The following is a 19,183-nucleotide window of genomic DNA, read 5'->3' as shown; positions in this document are numbered from 1 at the left end:
ATTTAAATGTGCATACATTGCTTACTGTTCATGAAGTGGTTGGAGTATTGTTCTTTCTTTACAATATGGAATTAATAACACGAACATTGAGATTGGTATGAAAATTCCTCTATGATAAAACACTAAAGAAGATGATTTACTAGTTACCTTCTTCGGTAAGCTATGATTACGTTTTTGACATGAGCAGAATGAACTTTGTTTTAATTTGTTGTCTTTTTTTCCTCTCTTAACTCAGGAGGCACACAAAATTGGTGCCTAGTTTAATCTGAAAATGTATTTTAGTTTATTATTACTGTGATAGTTTCAAATAAAAAAAAATGATTAAAACAATTAGTTCTTTAGAAGTAGAAATTTGGACTTTGGGCAAGTTGAAAACACTTGCAAGACCTGGATGTCCTTTATATGTATATATCTCATATAAGCACATAATCAATTTTAAATCTATAATGTACCTTTTACATGTGCCATACAGATACACACATACAGAAAGTGTGCATTATATATAGTCTTAAAAATTCATATGTAATTATATATATAATTATAACCTTATTTAGATAATTATAGTGACAAAATCAAAATAGGAGTGTGCAAAGTATTTTAAAAATCATACACAGTAACTACTTTGTAACTACAAACTAGACAACAGCTTCAAGATCTCCACCAGAGGGTGACCCAAAGCATGTTTTAATGAGGCAAAAAAAAGAACAGAACTAATCTACATTTTAAAATACTCTCAGGAGACTGCAGTGGCAGATAGTAAAAAACTAAAAATTACTTATCCCTCTTACAATTAAACAGTTGAAATCCCACCTCAAAATGCTGAATGAAATAAAGGAAAAAAGTATAACATTGGTGAAAAGTAGCCAAAGACAATTTGAAAAAAAAGAGGAAAAAGTAGCCTGGAAAACAAATCTCCCTACACCCACCACCAGCTATAAAAATATAATGATAGATGAAATATAAGTGTTTTTTAAAATTCTGTTACAAAAATTATCCAAACGTTTAGTTTTGAAAAATCTTTTCTTTTTGAAAGTGAAATCCTCAAAAATATGTCAGTGAAGAACATTCATACACTTCCAAACAATAAAAGGGCATTAAATGATAGAAAATACACAGCAACCAGTATATTATCCTCGCAGTCTCCTGAGAGCTGTCTTAGAGAAGTAAACAAATATTAGAAATCACACATAAATGACATTTACTGTCACTAAGATGTTAAAATTCCCTTCTAGTGTAATTATATTACTATTCCAAAACATCTTCATATGCTAAATGGTCCTATATCTAAAGGACGAAAGACAGCTACTTCTACATTCAGTCTACAAACGGAGTATCTAATAGATAAGATGATCTGGGGTTTTTTTCTACATCTAACTTAACAGGCTTGACGTACTGTAGTGGACCTCAGGTCGACACAGGCAGCCCATCTCAGTGAAGGAATCACATAAACAAGGCAAAAGGACTGCAGGAGAGCTAATGAGTTGATTCAGTGGTGGGTAAGAGGTGCTGTTTTGGTTTGTCCCAGATGGTAAATTGGCCAAGGAGTAAACATCAGCTGAAACTGATGACTCATGGTACCTCACAGAAGAAACTGGTGTTTGGGTCTGCATGAGAGAGTGATGGATGGCTGCTGCAGCTGCTGTCAGAGTGCCTGTCAAGATGGTCTCTTTGTGCTGAATAAAGAGTCTGCTATATGAAGATGGCAAAGGTACCACATCATTCATTATTGCAGTTCTCGATGACTGCAAAACAGGAGAGAAATTTGCAAAATGTCCATAATCAGCATTTTCAAAATCCAAGGCATTAGCAGTAATGATAGACATTGCTTCTCTGTTCCTGCTAAAGGATCCATATACCTCCACTTCTGAGTTCCATTCAGAAAGCCTTGGTATGTTTGCTGATGTCAGAACAGTGAAATCACTTATGTCTTTAATATTGTCAATGATTTCTTGTTCTACTGCCCAGAGAGAGTATTTTGGAATGTCCAGTTGATTTTCAATGGAGTTTTGTCCTAAAAGAGTAAGATAACTTCTTGGTGTTTCTGTCGTTGGCAAGTTTAACTCTTCTACATCCCACTGAGGGAGCAGGCTTGGAGAAATTGTATCAAGATGGTTCTGAAAACTTTGTGGGAGTGGAGGCGTGGAATACCTGCTAGGAGGTATGCTGACTCTGAATTTTGAGTCTGAATGAAGAAGCTGCCTTAATTCCAAAGACATTGGAAGAAAGTCAGAACTCATTGACGTGATGTATTTTAAAAAAGCACCTGCATCTTTCTGAACTTTACTTCTTGGTTTATCAATGGTATTTGTTACAGCATCATCCTCCAGAAGACCTTGAGACTGTGGTGTTCTGTGTGTTCTTGTACTGCTTATCAAACTCTTAACTACCCAAGTAACCTGAGTCTCAGGTGTACTGATCAAGAAAGGAGCTCGGCTATCCCTTGAACAAGAAGGCTGGGTTCCTGAATGTGCTGGAAAGACAGACACAGGCTGATGCCTACTGCTTAGGAAAGTCATGCCAGTTTGATCACTTACTGTGTCAGTTCGAATTTGCATGTGCAAACTATCTGTGGAGTTTTTGAGTACCTGATCAAAAGGACTTACCTGTGCCCATACAGAAGATTGAGTGAAAGGTGCTTCCAGGGAAGGGAAAGGAAAATCAAAATAAAATTCACTGTTGGAAACCACAGTTAGGTTTGCAAAGTTCATTGTTGACTGTTGTGATATTGACCTGGCATTACTTTCTGAAATTCTCTTTGTAAGACCTGGAATAAATGAACTAAAGATTTGTGTTTCCAAAGTTAATACATGACTAGAAAAATTAATTTCTTCAGCTCTGTTGCCTAATGATCTAATGGCAGATGTTTGTTCAGAGATACTGTCAGACTTAGCATACGAACTAATGGACAGCAATCTCTCTGTTGGGGAAGAAAGCAGTTTATTAAACGAGAGCCAGAAATTTTCTGATGGCTCCCTAGAAAACACTTGAGATGCTTCTTTCAAATGATGGGAAACAATCCAGAAACTTGCTCTTAAAGAGGGGGAAATAGCTACGTATTTTGTTGGAAAATCCAAGTAATCTGAGTCCCGGGAATCACCAACTGGATTCATGTTTTCTGGCTCTAATATGGAAAAAGCTGACTCTTCATTACTATCATGAAATGCATCTAAATTTTTCTCCAGTGCTCCTTTTCTGAGGGTCTCACTTGGCTTTTGAAAGTATAATGAATGCCATAAATAACGAGACCAGTAATTACTACTAGATAGAAATATGCTGTCACTTTTCAAATATGTGTCAGTCAACAGCTGTTGATAAACAGGCAGGGCTGTTACAACATGCTTAAATGCTGAGCTTGTCCAGCCTGGTTCTACCAGAAATGCTGAAAATGTTAATAGTTCTCTACTGTGTCCTTGGACAGAATTTGTCAGTTGGATGTCAGGCATAAATTTTGTGTACGTTTTTTTCATGTTTTGGAAAAAACTTGTTGGTTTTGCGTGTAGAATCTCCACAGAGGTTAGATTTGTAATGCCTCCTGAGTGATGTTCCTTAATGTGCATAGATTTTCTAAACTGAAATGCACTGTTTGTTGTTAGTGTAGAAAAAGTTTTCCTATCAGCATTGCCTTCTATCATTTCCAGGTAAAAACTTTCAGGTGCCAAGTCTAGCAAATCTAACCTACTTTTTTGGAATGGTGGTTTCTCATCTGTAGATGATACAGACAAGCTAGAAAGAGAATGATGTGTGTCTTCTTGAATGTCAGAGGTGATATGATGATGAAACACTGTCTCATTCCACCAGTTCACAGGCTCCAAGACATTGCTTGTATGCATGAAATTGTTTGTGTCGCTGTTGGAAGATGAAATCCATGGAGTTTCTTTTTTGTGTTCGTAAGCAGTGCTGCTGCTGCTGCTGCTAACAGGAGAGCGGAACGCTGGCTCAGAGTCAGAACGACCAAGCCTACTTGCCAAAGCCCATGCTAGCTCTGCATTAGGATTTCTGCTGTGAAGAAGAGGAACTGCTGCCTTCACAGGAGGCTCTGTAACTGCATCTGCTGCATCAGAAATACCACGGAATGGACTTCTAGAATAATTCAAAATATTTTCATTTGGCAACTGATTCATTACAGTATTATCTAGGTTGATGCTTTCAGTAAAAGCAGACAAGATTACGTTGCCAGTCTCCTCAGAAGAAGCTGATGTGGACAAGGCTGGAAGGAACAAGCTGTATGGATTTTTTCTCTCTGGGTTATCATCTGCTGAATTTTTACTGAACCGCTGAGGCCTTTGCTTCACTGGCCAAATAATTGGGGTTGAGATAATTCCTATTGTTTTGATCCCTTCTATCTTAGATTCTTGCTGCCACTGTGGTCGTGAATGGGAAAATTCAGGTGAATTTCTCTTCATTCTGAAGATAACTGTAGCAGGAAGTCTGAATTCCTGCAGGTCTGTGTGTAACAAGCCATATAGTTAAGAGATTAAAGAAAATATATGTAACTTAACTCTCTGTTCTTGACTGTCTGTTCTCAGTCTAAAAATCAACTTACCAAGAGTGGAAAATGATGCCTGTTAGCTGAGTGAAAGTTTAATTTCCTTCTACCGTAAGTGAATTTGGCTTATTTTCATAGTCTTTCTACTTTTTCTTGAGAGATTCAAAGCTAGAGAAAGGACTTAATTGTCCAATTTTTATTCATACTAATATTTATAAGATTTAGTTCATTCTGTTAAAAAAATCAGAGTGCTCATGGTGAACATAGATTGAGTGGCTCCACAAAAAGGAAGCAGACACTATTTGGAACAAATTGTCACTATTTTCTTCTTATTTCTACAGCTTATTAAAACCAAACAGTCTGGATTCAGATAAATTCTTTCACATTGTGTACTGTACGGTACTGTACTGATTGCCAGTGTACAATAAATGATCTGCCAAGAGAAAAAATACTCCAAGAGTTTTAAATCCTACAGTAACAACTAATGGACTGGGGGAAAAAAACACCCAACCAAAAAAAAACCAACCTAAAAACCAAACCACAAACTCCACCCGGATTCTAATTTATTTCATGTGGAGTACACTGAAAAAATAAATCTGTAAAAAAATATATATTTAAGCCTGTGATGAAAATTGCCGAAATCTATCTCTGTGTTTAACAACCAACTATAACAAACTAATAAATATTTTAGCAGCACTTCACAAAATGATGGTCAGTCTTTAGGAGACAGTGATATCACAGAATTTGAGAAAACCTCAAAAGAAATCCTGGCTTTATTCCTGTGCTAATAATACATTCATTTACTACCTTATTTTTTCCCTTAATCTTTCTAAATGAAAAGTAAACGATATCTGATACTGTCAACATTTTCCCTAGTAAAGTCTGATCCAGCTCTTCTTTAAGTCAGTGGAAAGATTTCTGTTGACTCAGTGGAAGTGGCTTTGCTCCATAGGAATGGTTCCACTTGGCTCCTGTGCCTGAGGAATGGCGAGGAACTAGTGAGGAACAGACAATCCAAGCATACTACCACCCTGGCTGCACAGGCAGGAGCTACACAACATCTGACAACCTGCAGCCTTGAAACACTTCAATAGCACGGTTCTTTTTGGACCCTTTTCAAAAATCCCTCTCCCTTCCCTTGCTCTTTGCATTGTTAAATGCAATGGGTGACACAAAGCCAGGTAAACACAATACAAATAAACACAGTTTGGTTCTGTTCCCATTTGCACCATTCTGACATGGTCCAGAGATTTAGTCCTGATTTATTCAGTGTAAATGAGATCAGAATTGAGACATGACCCTTGACATTATGATGGTAGGAAAAACACACCTTAAAATACAACAAATTTGCTTTAGACACAGTACAAGGAAAAATGTAACACAGGATTTCTTACCATTGTTTGGCTTATCGTTTCTATTAGTATCGGGCATGTTAGTGGTGACAGTGGGTGGTGTAGGAGTAGTAGCATTTACAGTAGCTGGTAATAAAGATGAGAAAGAGGTGAACTTGAATGAAATATGAATGTTAATAAGGTAAGACAAAATGGGAACAATGCATGACAATGTAAAATGAAACCATCTACACACAATGCCGTAAATGTTAAAAAAACACACTATTTTTTCTGTGCAAAGTGATGAATAGATACGAACTGAGGCCCCAGTCCTGCAATCCTCACTTGCACTGACTTCAGTGGGAATTTTGCCAGTGTAAATTTTGCAGGATCAGTCCTGCACTTCTTTCATAAACTCAAAATCCTCTTCTGAGAACCTTAGTTGCGCAAAGACCAGAAAATGCATAAGTTCTAAGACGCACACACTTAGAATGCTGCTTGTGAAAAGAGTCTTTGTCCCTCCTCAAAAACTGAATATGACAAACGAATGAGTAACTAGAACACCCACATAAGGATCCACTTAACTCCAAACAGTGAAGAGAATTGAAATCAGACTTGGAACAGGTGAAGTAGAATACCTATTTTGAAAGATTTATGTAGGAACTCAGATGTACTGTTCCCACTGACACCAACAGGAGTCACTCCACAAAATCCTGGGGAAACAGATGAACGCTTTTCAGAATTAGGAGGAGCCAAAACTGCAAATTTCCCCCATGATGGACTGGGAGAATATATGTGCTAGAGGAATTCAAAGATCATGCCACTATATTTTCAAATAATGGTTTGGAAAACAATTTAGTTTTGTTCAATAACTTCCAGGGAATGCAAATCCACTCACATAGATTTTTTTTTTCCTGAAAACCCTTATTTAAAATCTGAAGGTTGGTAAAATCTCCCAGTGTTACATGGCTTTGGAAGATTTTGACCAAGAATCAACCTAAGAAGGTTAAGCAGTTATATTTTGGGCAAGAAATCACATTTTTAATGTTTTGCTAGGTTGATTTATCTAACCTTTTGAGCACAAAACACAAACTTGTCACAGCATAAGGAACAGGTTCATGCTCAGGTTTCAGTGAGACAAGAAAATTAGGGAAAGAGAAGGAAGAGTTGGACATTGGAGCAAACAGATTCTAATTGGAAAAGTGAGCATATAAAGTGACACCCTGTAATATAAAAAAAGCTCTTCCATGAAACTACAGAGCTATATTGTCTGAGGAGTAATTTACAAGACTTCTTACAGATTGTGTCTTCCAGCCAATGCTGTTAAAGGAGGCATCTAATGAATGAAACTTTCTACTAAGCATAATGGAGAGATTAGTTCTTTCATCAGACATAGCTGACATAACCTGGCATCCACAAACTTTTTTACTGTTGTTATTGCACAACACCTAACAAACAAAGGAGTCCAAACTGGCCTCTCAGTTTAGACAAAGTCTGTGGTATTGACAGAAAAGACAGACATCTCATTACAATTTTCGTTATTATGACAATAATGATGATGGTGCTGAGTGGGATAAACCTTATCTGGCATCTTATTCCAAAGTGACTAACTGAACACAAGGGACATTTCACCAAACACTTTTTAGAGAAAGAAAGAGTATTACTTTCATGAAAATACTCATAATCTTTATTGAAGATGAGATGGTCTAAGATTTTAAGAAGGCAAGTTTGAAAGGCAGCTTCTTTTATTAGAGGCAATATCTACTATTAGACAAGTTAATAAAGCTGGGACAAAGGATGAGGCTTTTAGAAAAGCAGGCTTGTTTAGCTGAAAGTGTGTCCATTTCTGCAGCCATATTAGCTGACATTATGAAAGATATTCTCTTCTTTTTGTATACCATGCCATTTTAATGGAGGAAAACACTCAGAGATCTTCCAAAAGAATGGATGAAGGTATTTATACGGTGGTACCCTTTACAAATAAAAATACTAATATTGAATAATTGTGGATGCCTCATTTACCCAAACTACTTGAGTAGTAGTATTTAGATCATACTATGCTTTGGGAATATGATGCCTGAAAATTACTGTTTAAAGTCTGATTATGGACATTAATGGCATTTCACTTTCCCTGTGGAGACCAGTACAATATGCTCCAAGAACCTGAACCAAATTTACCTCAGGAAAATCTGGGAAAAGTACACTGAAAACTGACATAGATCTCTTACTGGCTTTCCAATCAGAGTGCATTTTCCCTTTTATTTTTAAGCTAAATCCAATTTACTTACAAATATTGGTTTTGAAAGAGTTCTGAGACTTCTTTTTCTCCTCTTATATTTTATTCTCTCCTGTCTCTTTCTTCCACCATTCAGCTGTAAAGGGGTTACGAAGCTAGATATTTTTGGTGCAGTTGCTGCTGTAATTAAAGCTTAACATAGCATACCAACACATTATAAGGCCTGTGTTCATGAATGTGTTGTGGAAATGGGTTGATGTTGCTCATGTCAAGCAATTCTTATGGAACTTCAGCATCTAAGCAGAACCATACAAATTAACCATCCTTGCATGTCCACTGATTCATGTGACATGGAAAAGGAATTCATGTGAGATGGAATCTGTAGGGTTCACCCGTTCCTTGCATTCAACTGAGCTGACCTTTAAAGACTCCTAATGAATTTTTATATGTGATGATTTTTAGACTATTAAATCATCACCAAGTGTTGTAGCATGTGTTTCTTTCTCTAGCTGCTGAATTTTGCAATTTGATGTTAATTATTTTACCTTCTAATCTCAAAGTATCTAGCCTCAAAATAGCTTATTGAAAAACAACCCTGAATAAAAGCTAGTTCCTTTATTTACATCTGCTCATTTTTTTTACAGATTTACCTAGTTCTTATACTGGTTAATATTTTACTGTGAAAATGTGCAGGAGAAAAAGAGGTGGAGAAAGAAATGAAAGCAGTCAGTTAATTCAGTTTTGATATAATGGAGACTATTTGGAAAATGTATCATCAAAGGAGTGATCACATTTTTTCCACATATTGCATGTACAGGACACCCACATACTTGATGAGACTAAAGAATTCCTTTCCTTGCTCTTTTTTATTGCCACTCACCCTTTTAGAAATGACAACAAAAAAGAAATGGAATAAAACCCTGAAGAAAATAAAGATTTCCCAAAGATGAAACTGTGAAAAGGACCTGGATTTCTTACCTTGGCAAAGGCTTCCTAGGTTTGCACAACTGGTTGGTTCAATTGAAGAAGAGGGAATTAGATATGAGCCTTTAAAAGAAGAAAGCAAATAATTTAGAAAGGGTTAGTTATTGGGCCTAAACCTATCATGTCTGAAAACACATTATATCATGCAGTGACACATTCCTCTTCCTAATTTCTCTCAGTCGCAAAACTGACACTGCCATTTGCCTATAAAACTTAAAAGTTTTCATTTTCTGTTGCATTTCAGGGATCCTTGAAAACCCTGCTGACTCGCAAGTTAAGAGTCACTTACATATCCTCCTGTGGTTTTCTTAGCTTTCACTAAATAACGTCACATTAAAGGAACACAACTTGTGTGTACTCCATGAAATGGGTTTAAGCAAAGGGGTCAGTATGGCCCTGGGATTTATATGATCTTCACAACAACACATGCCTTGGAGGAGCAGCTATGCTCTGCTGCTGCAGCACAGGCTACCCACCACACACTTCTGAGTAATCTGCCTGTGACAGACACCAACCAGATAAAAGGTGATTAAACTTGTTCCTCTGCCCAGGGCGAGGGTGTGATTAATATTCTGGTATGCATGATTTATAAACAGATAAAGTTATAAGCCTGTATCTCTACAGCATTATTCATAGCAGCAAGCATTACACTTTGATGATCTGGAGACAAAACCAAGGCACATAAGAATGGCTACAAAAAAGAATTGGTGCAACTGCATAATTATACTTCATGTATCCCAGAGGTTCAGCTGCAGATACAGCTGCCTTTGCACACTGTGTTGAAAATAATGGGACCATAGAGATCTGTCAAAATGTGAACTTACTATGAGTTTTGCCCTTTTGGCTTTTGCTTTACCACTTCAGAATCATATTGACTCAATGAAGTTCTCTCATGAAACACACTATCCTTCCATAACATTAAATAGCTACCACCCATCGGCTTGTAAAGACAGCTAAGAAAATATTTCCTGTGATGCAAGAACAAATGAAGCATGGAGCTTTGACACAGAAATTGTATCATGCCACAGATACCACTACATGTATTGCCAACAAAGACAGGGTAGAATTAAAACAAGCAATCCTCAACAAATATTAAATTTCAACAATTTTTTTTAATGGATTAAAAGACAGAAGCTAATTCACTTTCTTGGTACACTTCCTATGAACTCCAGGAAGGATGTTCTAAGTGAGTGTACTATCTCCTGCATGAGGTGGGGTTTTTAAAATAAATCTGCTAATATTAAACAGTCAATATCAAAACCTACTCTAAGTTTCACCCCTGTTGTGTAACATGGAAAGATGACCTGAGAGTTGGCTGGAAATATTGTGGGTGTTCATATTTTCTTCAATGAGTATTTAAAATTAGTAAATCAAAATAAAATTTGATTTGGTTTGGTAAAACTTAAAAAAAAAAATCAAATCCAGCTTTACAAAACATTTAAGTCAGATGACTTATTGCATTGAGTTTGCATGGCAAGGATTTGGCAGTAAAGGGGTTTCAGGGGCAGTTCTGTGAGAAGCCTCTCACAGAAGCTTTCCCTATGCCCAATGGAACCAATGACAGCCGGCTCCAAGATGGATGCGTTGGCCAAGGCCAAGCCTGTAAGCGACAGTGATAGTGCCTCTGGGATAACAGATTTAAAAGGGGGGAAAAGTTACTGCACAGCAGCAGTTGTAGCCAAGAGAGGAGTGAGAATGTGAGAGCAAAACCCCACAGACACCAAGGTCAGTGGAGAAGGAAGAGGCAGGATGTGCTCCAGGCACTAGAGCAGAGATTCCCCTGCAGCCCGCAGTGCAGACCATGGTGAGGCAGCTGTGCCCCTGCAGCCCATGGAGGTCCAGGGTGGAGCAGAGATCCACCTGCAGCCTGTGGAGGACCCCATGCTGGAGCAGGTGGATGCCTGAAGGTGGCTGTTACCCCATGGAAAGCTGACATTGGAGCAGGCTCTTGGAAGGACCTGTTGACCCATGAAGACAGGAGCCCATTCTGGAGCAGATTTGCTGACAGGACACGTGACCCCATGGACCTGTATTACAGACATGTTGTGTGATACATCGCACTCCAAATGTCTAAAACTCAGACATCCGTATCTGCTAGACTTTCTTTATAGTCAGTGGAGAGGAACAGGCACTCCTACAGCAAAAGAATTTTGACTTCGCTGAGACATCTTCTCCAGCATGAGATGCACTGACCTGTGGAATAGCCTTTTTGATTCCACTATTCATAAAGAGCACTGAGGGCAATTAGCTTAGCCTGAAACACTGCCCAGCTGCCTAAGGCAGACACATCCCACACTGAGCTAAATCTGAGAGTGAAATTAAGGATTCCTTTTGCCTTGGAAATGAAGGACTCATAAAATGCACATGAAAAAAAAAAGCACTTGCAGGCATGGACAGATATGCAGCCATGTCACTCTTAAAATGAGTAGATCATAACCTGCTACAGCTGTAGCCAGTGCAGGCTTCAGAATAAGAACCAGAAGCTGATTAAATGCTCCTCAGTTTGCCTGTACTGAACTCTGAACTGGTCAATAGCCATACACTTCTATCACTGCCTAGGCTACTTGTTTTACAGTGAGTCCAGATACCTAGGCTGTGTATGTATACCTTTAAATGCAATCTGCATAAAGATATGGCAATAAAAACAGAATTCTGTCATGTCTTACACAAGCACTGCACCACGGCTGTACAGCTGTGAAAACATTAGTCTAAGGAATAAGCTAATAAAAGCTAAAACTATGAAAAGATTATCTGAAACAATTTGCCAGTGTTTTATGCTCCATAAATCTACTTGTAAAAGCTTTGTCTGAAAAACCATGAAAATAATACCCCTTGAAAATGTAAGCACTGTTCAGGCAAAGATGTGTTGAGATCACTGCTAAATGCTTGGTTTGCTTTTTTTTAAGATACAAGGCACTTCCTGGTGAAGCATTATTGGAGCTGTGCGAAAAACTCTTTTCTGCATAAATCCTTTCACTGCTGTTAAATGAAGCCTAATCAGAGTCAGCTCCTCAATGTCAGTGGTTTATTCATGGTTGATAGTCTGACTCATCAACTCTCCTGTTGAAGGCTGGTTTTACAAAGAAGGCTTTTACTTGAGAGGAGGGAAGGAAGACAATTCTAACAATTTCATCTCTGGGATTAGTAACCATCTCTGAAATGGCACTGCACCCAGAATTTTCTTTTAGAAAATACTGTGGCTCAGGAAAGCTTGTATCACAGGGGATGATTTCACTTCAAGGAAAGAATAAGACTGGCTAGTGAGTTAGTTTCCTGGTAGTCTTATTTAGAGGCAACAACAATGTTTATATGTGGATACATTTTAAATGACCTGTAAAGATACTGGGCCTAAAGTAGGAACACTAATATACTTTTTCTAAAACAATGTTCTGCTGCAGGAAAACAACTGATCACTCACATCCCAAGGAATAAAGGTGTGGAATGAAAATAATTCTATTGTTTCTATGACCACAGCTGTGATATTATATTTGTGTCATAGGACTGCACAATCTTTAACAGAAGGAAGAACAAGACTCCTACTGTGGTCAAAATTAAATGAGACTGCAGCTTTTACAGAGATCTTGGTAGATTGTTTGGTAAAAGTGTTATGGTAGTCATCATGGTGTAACAGTGTAAGAAGACTAAGATTTTTTGGGAAGTTATCTTCTATCAGATCAGTTTGTACTGACTAAATAGAAACTTTTTTTTTTTGTCCAGAACATGTTCACCAGTTGCAGTCAAATCAGCCTTTTCTTTGTTCTGGTAGAAAAGTGAAGGCACCTAGTTGCTTGTGCTTTTATAGAGGTGTTGCTTAATTTTTTTTAGCAGAGGCATGATGAGATCTTTCTCAGTAGTTCTAGCTGTCAATGAGTATCCCACACTTTGATATGAGTACCATAAAGCAAGCAAGGCAGCTTTTTTAGCCACCTTACTCCCTCATGAACTATTAGATACAGAAACTAGCATGCCTCAGAGGTGCCAGCTTCTCTTCTAAAGTTAAATCTAAAGGATTTGCAGAATGCTGACAAATGCTCTGTCACATATACATAAAAGTACTCCAGGACATTTATGTGAACCAAGTGTCTGAGCCATGAAATGAGAATAGGCTGGTAAATGTATTGAAATTTATCTTCTGGAGTAATCTACAGGAAAAAAGATTTTCAGTAATTACCAGTTAAAAGAAGGACTGATAATACATCATCATAAAGAAAAAATCTGATGATTTTGATCCTAAACTCTTCCTTTGTGTCCGCTTCCTCTAATTTAGTGTTTTCTTCTAGTTTGCTGTCTCCTATGCACTGTTTTTGTCACTGCTTTTGCTGGCTCTGCATACACAGCACAAGGCTAGCAAGGGCTCCTCTGGCTAATCAAAGGACCAAAGAGCAGGTACAAAACCATTTAGTAATTAATTAGCTAATACACTTTTTTTTTCTCTAGAGACCACAGTAATCTTATTTGAGGCCAGCAGGTAGTTGCCATTATCTCCCTTTTGTATGAACCAATAAGGAGCGTTTCGGAAAAAGTTTGATCTGCAGATCATTTCAAACAGCAACTCAATACGCTTAGGAGACTTGTTCTTTTTGTTTAAGGAATCAACTCTGGACCCTTTCAAAGGCTCTGTATATGGTGAGAGTAGAGCTAAAGTATAGTAAAGGTAAGACCTAGCTATTTTTCTTTCACGGGAATGCTCTCATTTTTTTCCATCTTGGTATGTGATATGTTCAGCACAATACAGAAGTGTGGGGGGAAAATAAGCAAAAAAGTTTTGGCAAGGCATACTCACCACAACTCAAATTGTTTTCTGCTTTCAGTGCTGAAGTTGGAATACTCCAGAATTCATTTTCCCAGTCTACAATGTTTCCTTTCACATCACAGCTGAGGTTGGCCAGTGTTTGCGCATTCATGGTGAAATTCCAGAGGCGGAAGTTGTAAATGTCCCCATTTAGAGAACTCACTTCATTGCTGTTAGAGCCCAGCACCAGCCTCCCATCTCCAGGGATAACTTTGTCAAAGATCTCTGGACAGTTCACTACATGATAGGTGCTTTTGGCATATATACCTATACTGCCCGAGAAGCTATCCCATACAACACACAGCTGCTGAAAGGTTCCTGTGAAAAACTCTGCATTTCGGGGCAATGCATTCTTAAGGATGCACTGTGTGCCTGAGATGGACAGAAAATGGCCTTTTGTGGTCTTCCCGAAGCTGAGGAGTTCTGTCAACAATGCATCAGTGTAGGAGAAAACCTTCCAGTCGTCGTTGTCATCGCTGTTGCCCTTGGTTGCTTCAAAGCACAGTGTGAACTGTCTAAGCTCTGGCACTGAGACGGTCTCTGCCACAGACACAGCATCGATGTCGGGAACCTGGGGAATGATGACTTTCTGATTCCTCAGAGACACAGCAACTAGAACCAAGAGCAGATAAGTAAATCAACAACAACAAAAAATTAATCATATAGGAATAAAGGCAGACTGGCAGCAGGGGTTAAAGTAACATTCATTAAAACAAACATTTATCAGGTCATTTTTATCACTGTAATATACCAACAGCACACACCAAGGGGAATTTGACTTAGGAGTGCACTCAGCCGAAAATATGCAGCGATCCTTTCAATGGCACAGAGAATGCTGTGTGACACCCAGTTAACAACCACCCCGTAAGTTGCATTAAGAGCAATATTAGTATGTATTACCTAATGACTTCCAACTCTGCTTCAGCTCACTTTATAAAAATTACTTCTCATTCATCTAGTAAGGATGCATTATGCAATGGAATAAACCAGTTATTTGAAAAACACAGTATGACTTGCTTTTAAAATGTATTATTTTAATTACTTGTCTGCATGAATGCAATACACCAGTGAAGTTCAGGCCTTCCTTCTTTTGAATATTGCAATAGAAGAACGACCCCATTACATTCCTTGGCAAACTGAAGCCTTTTGTTGCTGAATTCAGCTAATGGGTGTTTCTGCGCAGCAGAAATTAGGCATCTTCTCATTTTGTCCCCAGCAGCTTTCTGGTCAAATAATGCAATTGTGTGTTTATGAATATTTATATCCAAGCTGTTCCCGATTTGCTAACAGTTGGGTCAGCAGTTTTGGATTTTGCACAAGTATCCAGAAATTTCTACTCCTACTGCTATTTATGTATTGCTGTAAGGGTATTTAGGCAGAATTGCTCTAATTGTTATTAAGCATTCTCACTTGCATGGGCAAAATGGCAGCCACCAAATGAAGAAAAGGTATCACATGACATATACTTTTTCTCTATGAGTACATTTATGACAATTCTGTTCACTCTATTTTGGAGAACATTATTTTTCAAAATAAAATGTTAATATGCTCAGTTTTATTGGCACATTTATGGCAGCACAATTGTTCCAGCAAATTTGTCCACAGAAAAGTTTCTGGCTACCAGACATGCAAAGGTGTCTGGTACAGATTGCAACAGCCCTCGCTTTTACTTCTGGCTCCACAGTTCTGCATCAGACTGTATCTCTTGCAAATGTCTGCTACCTCTTACACATTTTCACAGTGTGTATACTGGAAGTTAAACTGTTTCTTGCAGAACCTGAAGAATAACTGCCACAGTAGTTAATTCCCAGCCTGCTCTGGGTTTTTTCAGTGATGTCACAACACTTACACTAATTAATACATGTATTCTCTCCTCAGAATGAAATAAAACCCTTTCAAATATGAGAGGGTGAGACATGAGGGAAGGGTAACCGTCACGCCATACCCAGGAAAAGACACGGATATATGGGGTATAAGGATTCTATGTTGTCTGTGGTACTGCAAGTTCCCTTTGCCAGCTGCTTGCAACGACTCTGAGTTCCAAATTACCATATTTGGATATACACAAGAACATAATTTGACCAACATATTACATAGTAAAATAACATAAAGCATTGCACATTATCTGCCAACCCAGCAACTGCCTAACAGGAGGGAAGAGAGAAAAACACTGGGCTTTTATAGCTACTGGATTTACTTCATAGATTTATTTTTCTCCCCAAGGGAAAAAGCATGCTGTAATGATTTTATAGATAGAAATAAGCGTTCAACCTGAAAACAGGGGCATTTTTTAGTGGGTTAATTATACTGTAAGCTACTTTGCGTAACATGGAAAGTGTTCCAGAAGAAGCGTAAGGATTCAAGACTTGAAAAAGAAGAAAGCTTATTCATATAAGCACCATCTAGCCTGTGTTATGGTGGTCAGGAAACTTATGGACCACCTGGTCACATTTAAACAGTATAGAAAGAGAAATAAACGGGACTTTGCTCCCATACTGAAAAAGTCTACTCAACTTTGCTGTATTCATCATACAGATTTAACCACTGGCACCTTCCCCATATACTGAAAAGACAAAACTAACAAGTATTTTGTCCACATGGAGAAAGCTGAATCCTGCCATCAATATTAAGTGCAGATCTCTTTCCTGATTCCTGTTGCACAGTCAGTCATCACACTGATGAATGTTTATATCAGAGAAACTGGTTATTCTCTGAGGAACAATATACATATACTCTTGCAATACTCATCCAGGTGTTCCAGAATACTTTCAGAATGATGTTAAATTTTTTCTCTTAGGAAGATCCTGAGAGTAGCTCAATTGGTTAGTGGATGGTGCTAATAATGCCAAGGTTGTGGGTTGGATCCCTGTGTGGGCCATTCACTTCAGAGCTGAACTGGATGATTCTTCTGGGTCGCTTCCAACTCAGACTATTCTGTGATAACTGGATTACAATGGGCATAGGGTTTTTTGACACATTTTCTCATGAAGAATGTACAAACCTTACTTGCATCTCACTGTCTCACATCTCATACCACCCTTCGTGCATAAGCAAGACTGGAGTCTTTAGAATCTATTTTACAATCCCTTGCAGGAAACACTGGTCTCCTACCAGCTGATGGGCTTTTCAGTATAGTTTGGTGCTTAAGAGGTGCCTTCTGCTGTTTCTAGCTCCCCTGCTTTCATCTATTCTGTCACTGATGCTGGAAGAAATGTGTCAAACTTTAGCGAGGTCTGCAAGTGTCCACATATCAAGCACGTGTTTGAGAGTGTGTTGTTACTACCTCAGTGAATTGTGCTTTTTAATCTGGGCTACTGCAGTCCTGCTTAACTGTATGCTAAATTTACATGACATTGCCTCAAGCATTTCTGTACTAACACAGGTCTGTTGGCTCTTCTTCCTCCCCTTTTGGTGACTGAGTGACTTCTACTTACTGGTAGAGTTATTACTTACGTAGTTAAGTGTTACTAGGAAATTATTTACCATGACAGACCCTCAGCTGGTGTAAATTGACATAATTCCCCCAAGACTGGCAAAGCTGCACTGGTTTACTGGAGCTGAGGATACGGCCCATCCATCTGCTATTGGTGTGCTGCAGGAGGTGGCAAGCAGGAAACAAATATTTGTGTGGGTGCCCAACTTGATATGGACAACAGGACTCTGCAAAACTCAGTTTGAAACTGTTCTTACAGAAAACTGAGCAGCCACACAAAAGCTGTTCTATTCCTAAACTAATTCCCTCCCACAACTCACTCTCTTATGTCTGTCTTTCCCCACATGTATTTTGTCTTTTGTACATACTGCACATTAGGATGTATGTACCACTAATGTATTTTTAAACTATGTTTCCAGATAGTAAATTGTGTGTCTTTGAATGGCCTTTTACTTTCCAGCTTTGCATTGCTTTGTGAAATTCAAAATTGAACAAAATAATTAATTTTACTATTTAAAAATTATAAATTCTGAGAAATGGAAAAAAATACAGCAGTATTCCCCTTATTCTGGGAGAAATTAATGCTTTTTCTCCCGTACCACATTTTTAGTAGTTAAAAACAGTGTCAGCTTGAAGTACAAGCTTTGAAACTTCATGTGAAGTGAGGGTGTGTGCAATTTTTCACATGATCTGAAGTGAAGGGGTGTGCAATCTCTCAGATGGCTTTGGGAACTCTTTGCAAGCATAGCAGAGCATAGTACTGACATCTGCCATGTGGATGTGTTGTCATTTCAGTGTGTGTGCACACTGATGTCCTATGGTCCACATGCTTTTGTAACTTGAAAGGAAAGCAGAACATTATGATCCCTTTTCCAAGACCCTTTTCTGTATCCATTTCCAGGTTAAGTGTTACTATTGTCTTTGTCTGTAACTATGTTCTGGAAGTAACATAATTGCACACCTGCGAGCAATAAGAAGAATATAGTTATAACTTGCTCTAGAGGAATGCAGCCAGCTCTCTCAGCATCCAGTCAAAATCAAGATGTCAGGTGAAAGTTGCACATTTGGAGTAATAAAATCAAATGAAGCCTGCCTCAGCCTAGATGCTTAACAGCAAGCCTTAACACAGAGCTTCTGAGCTAATATATATGTGAAGTATTAAAATATATGTCATTGGTGAAGGTCTTCAATAATTTTACTCACAGTGGAGAATAGTCTTCTTTTTCAAAATAAAAGGGCATTTTCCAAGACTATTTAATTTTGATGGTGCTATCCATGAGCATAAGGTACTATTCAATTTGGCATGGAGGTAATACTCTTGCTTCCATAAAAGTACCTTACTTTTGTACATGTATATGTACCTGTGTATATATTCATGTAGGTATATATACACAAAGGGTTCTCTACCTACGTTTGTGGACCTTTCCTCTCCTCCTCATTAAACACAGCTAGGGTCAACATTGCATCTTTCAATTCTAATTGAAACTCATCCCTTACAGTCATAATTAAACATTAAAATATTAAAGAAGAATAAAGAAATAAATCATTTTGCATAATCTGACCACATATGATTTTTTATGATCCATTTGATATTACAACTTCTTACCATACAGAAATAGTTTTGTTCATTCAAATAGAGAAGCTTTTCAGAAAATTTGCTTTGACTTTCAGAAGAAAACAGATGCTCCTAGAATTATTATTGCATTTATTTTGTCGGCATGAAAGGACCTCAGTAGAGAGAAGTATTTTTAGCTCCTCTGTGCTGTTACCTTTCTTCTTTTCAGGATGGCACACAGATTTTGATTATATAATCATGCCTACTTTTGTCTTATGATTCCTGGGAGTTACTATCTTAATTATTTTAAAATAAGTGATATGTGTAATAAATATTTTTAAAATAACCATGAGGAAGGTGTGTTTG

At 38.0% G+C, this 19,183-nt stretch overlaps 1 protein-coding gene across 6 annotated transcripts in view; it reads right to left on the bottom strand.

Annotated features, from left to right (window-relative positions):
- The window catches only part of ADGRG6 (adhesion G protein-coupled receptor G6), a 117,203-nt gene that overhangs the window by 48,155 nt on the left and 49,865 nt on the right, over positions 1 to 19,183 (bottom strand). For 5 of the 6 annotated variants that reach the window (XM_069010531.1, XM_069010535.1, XM_069010536.1 and 2 more), the window contains exons 4-6: positions 13,821 to 14,441; positions 9,032 to 9,100; positions 5,881 to 5,964 (exon numbers count right to left, since the gene is read on the bottom strand). In XM_069010531.1, the coding sequence (XP_068866632.1) occupies positions 5,881 to 5,964; positions 9,032 to 9,100; positions 13,821 to 14,441 (774 nt within the window). The remainder of the gene's footprint in view (positions 1 to 5,880; positions 5,965 to 9,031; positions 9,101 to 13,820; positions 14,442 to 19,183) is intronic. The other variant, XM_069010534.1, reaches the window with a different exon arrangement.

This window comes from Aphelocoma coerulescens, chromosome 3 (assembly GCF_041296385.1).
Source record: "Aphelocoma coerulescens isolate FSJ_1873_10779 chromosome 3, UR_Acoe_1.0, whole genome shotgun sequence".
Lineage (NCBI taxonomy): Eukaryota > Metazoa > Chordata > Aves > Passeriformes > Corvidae > Aphelocoma > Aphelocoma coerulescens.
This window is presented reverse-complemented; position numbering and strand designations above follow the sequence as displayed.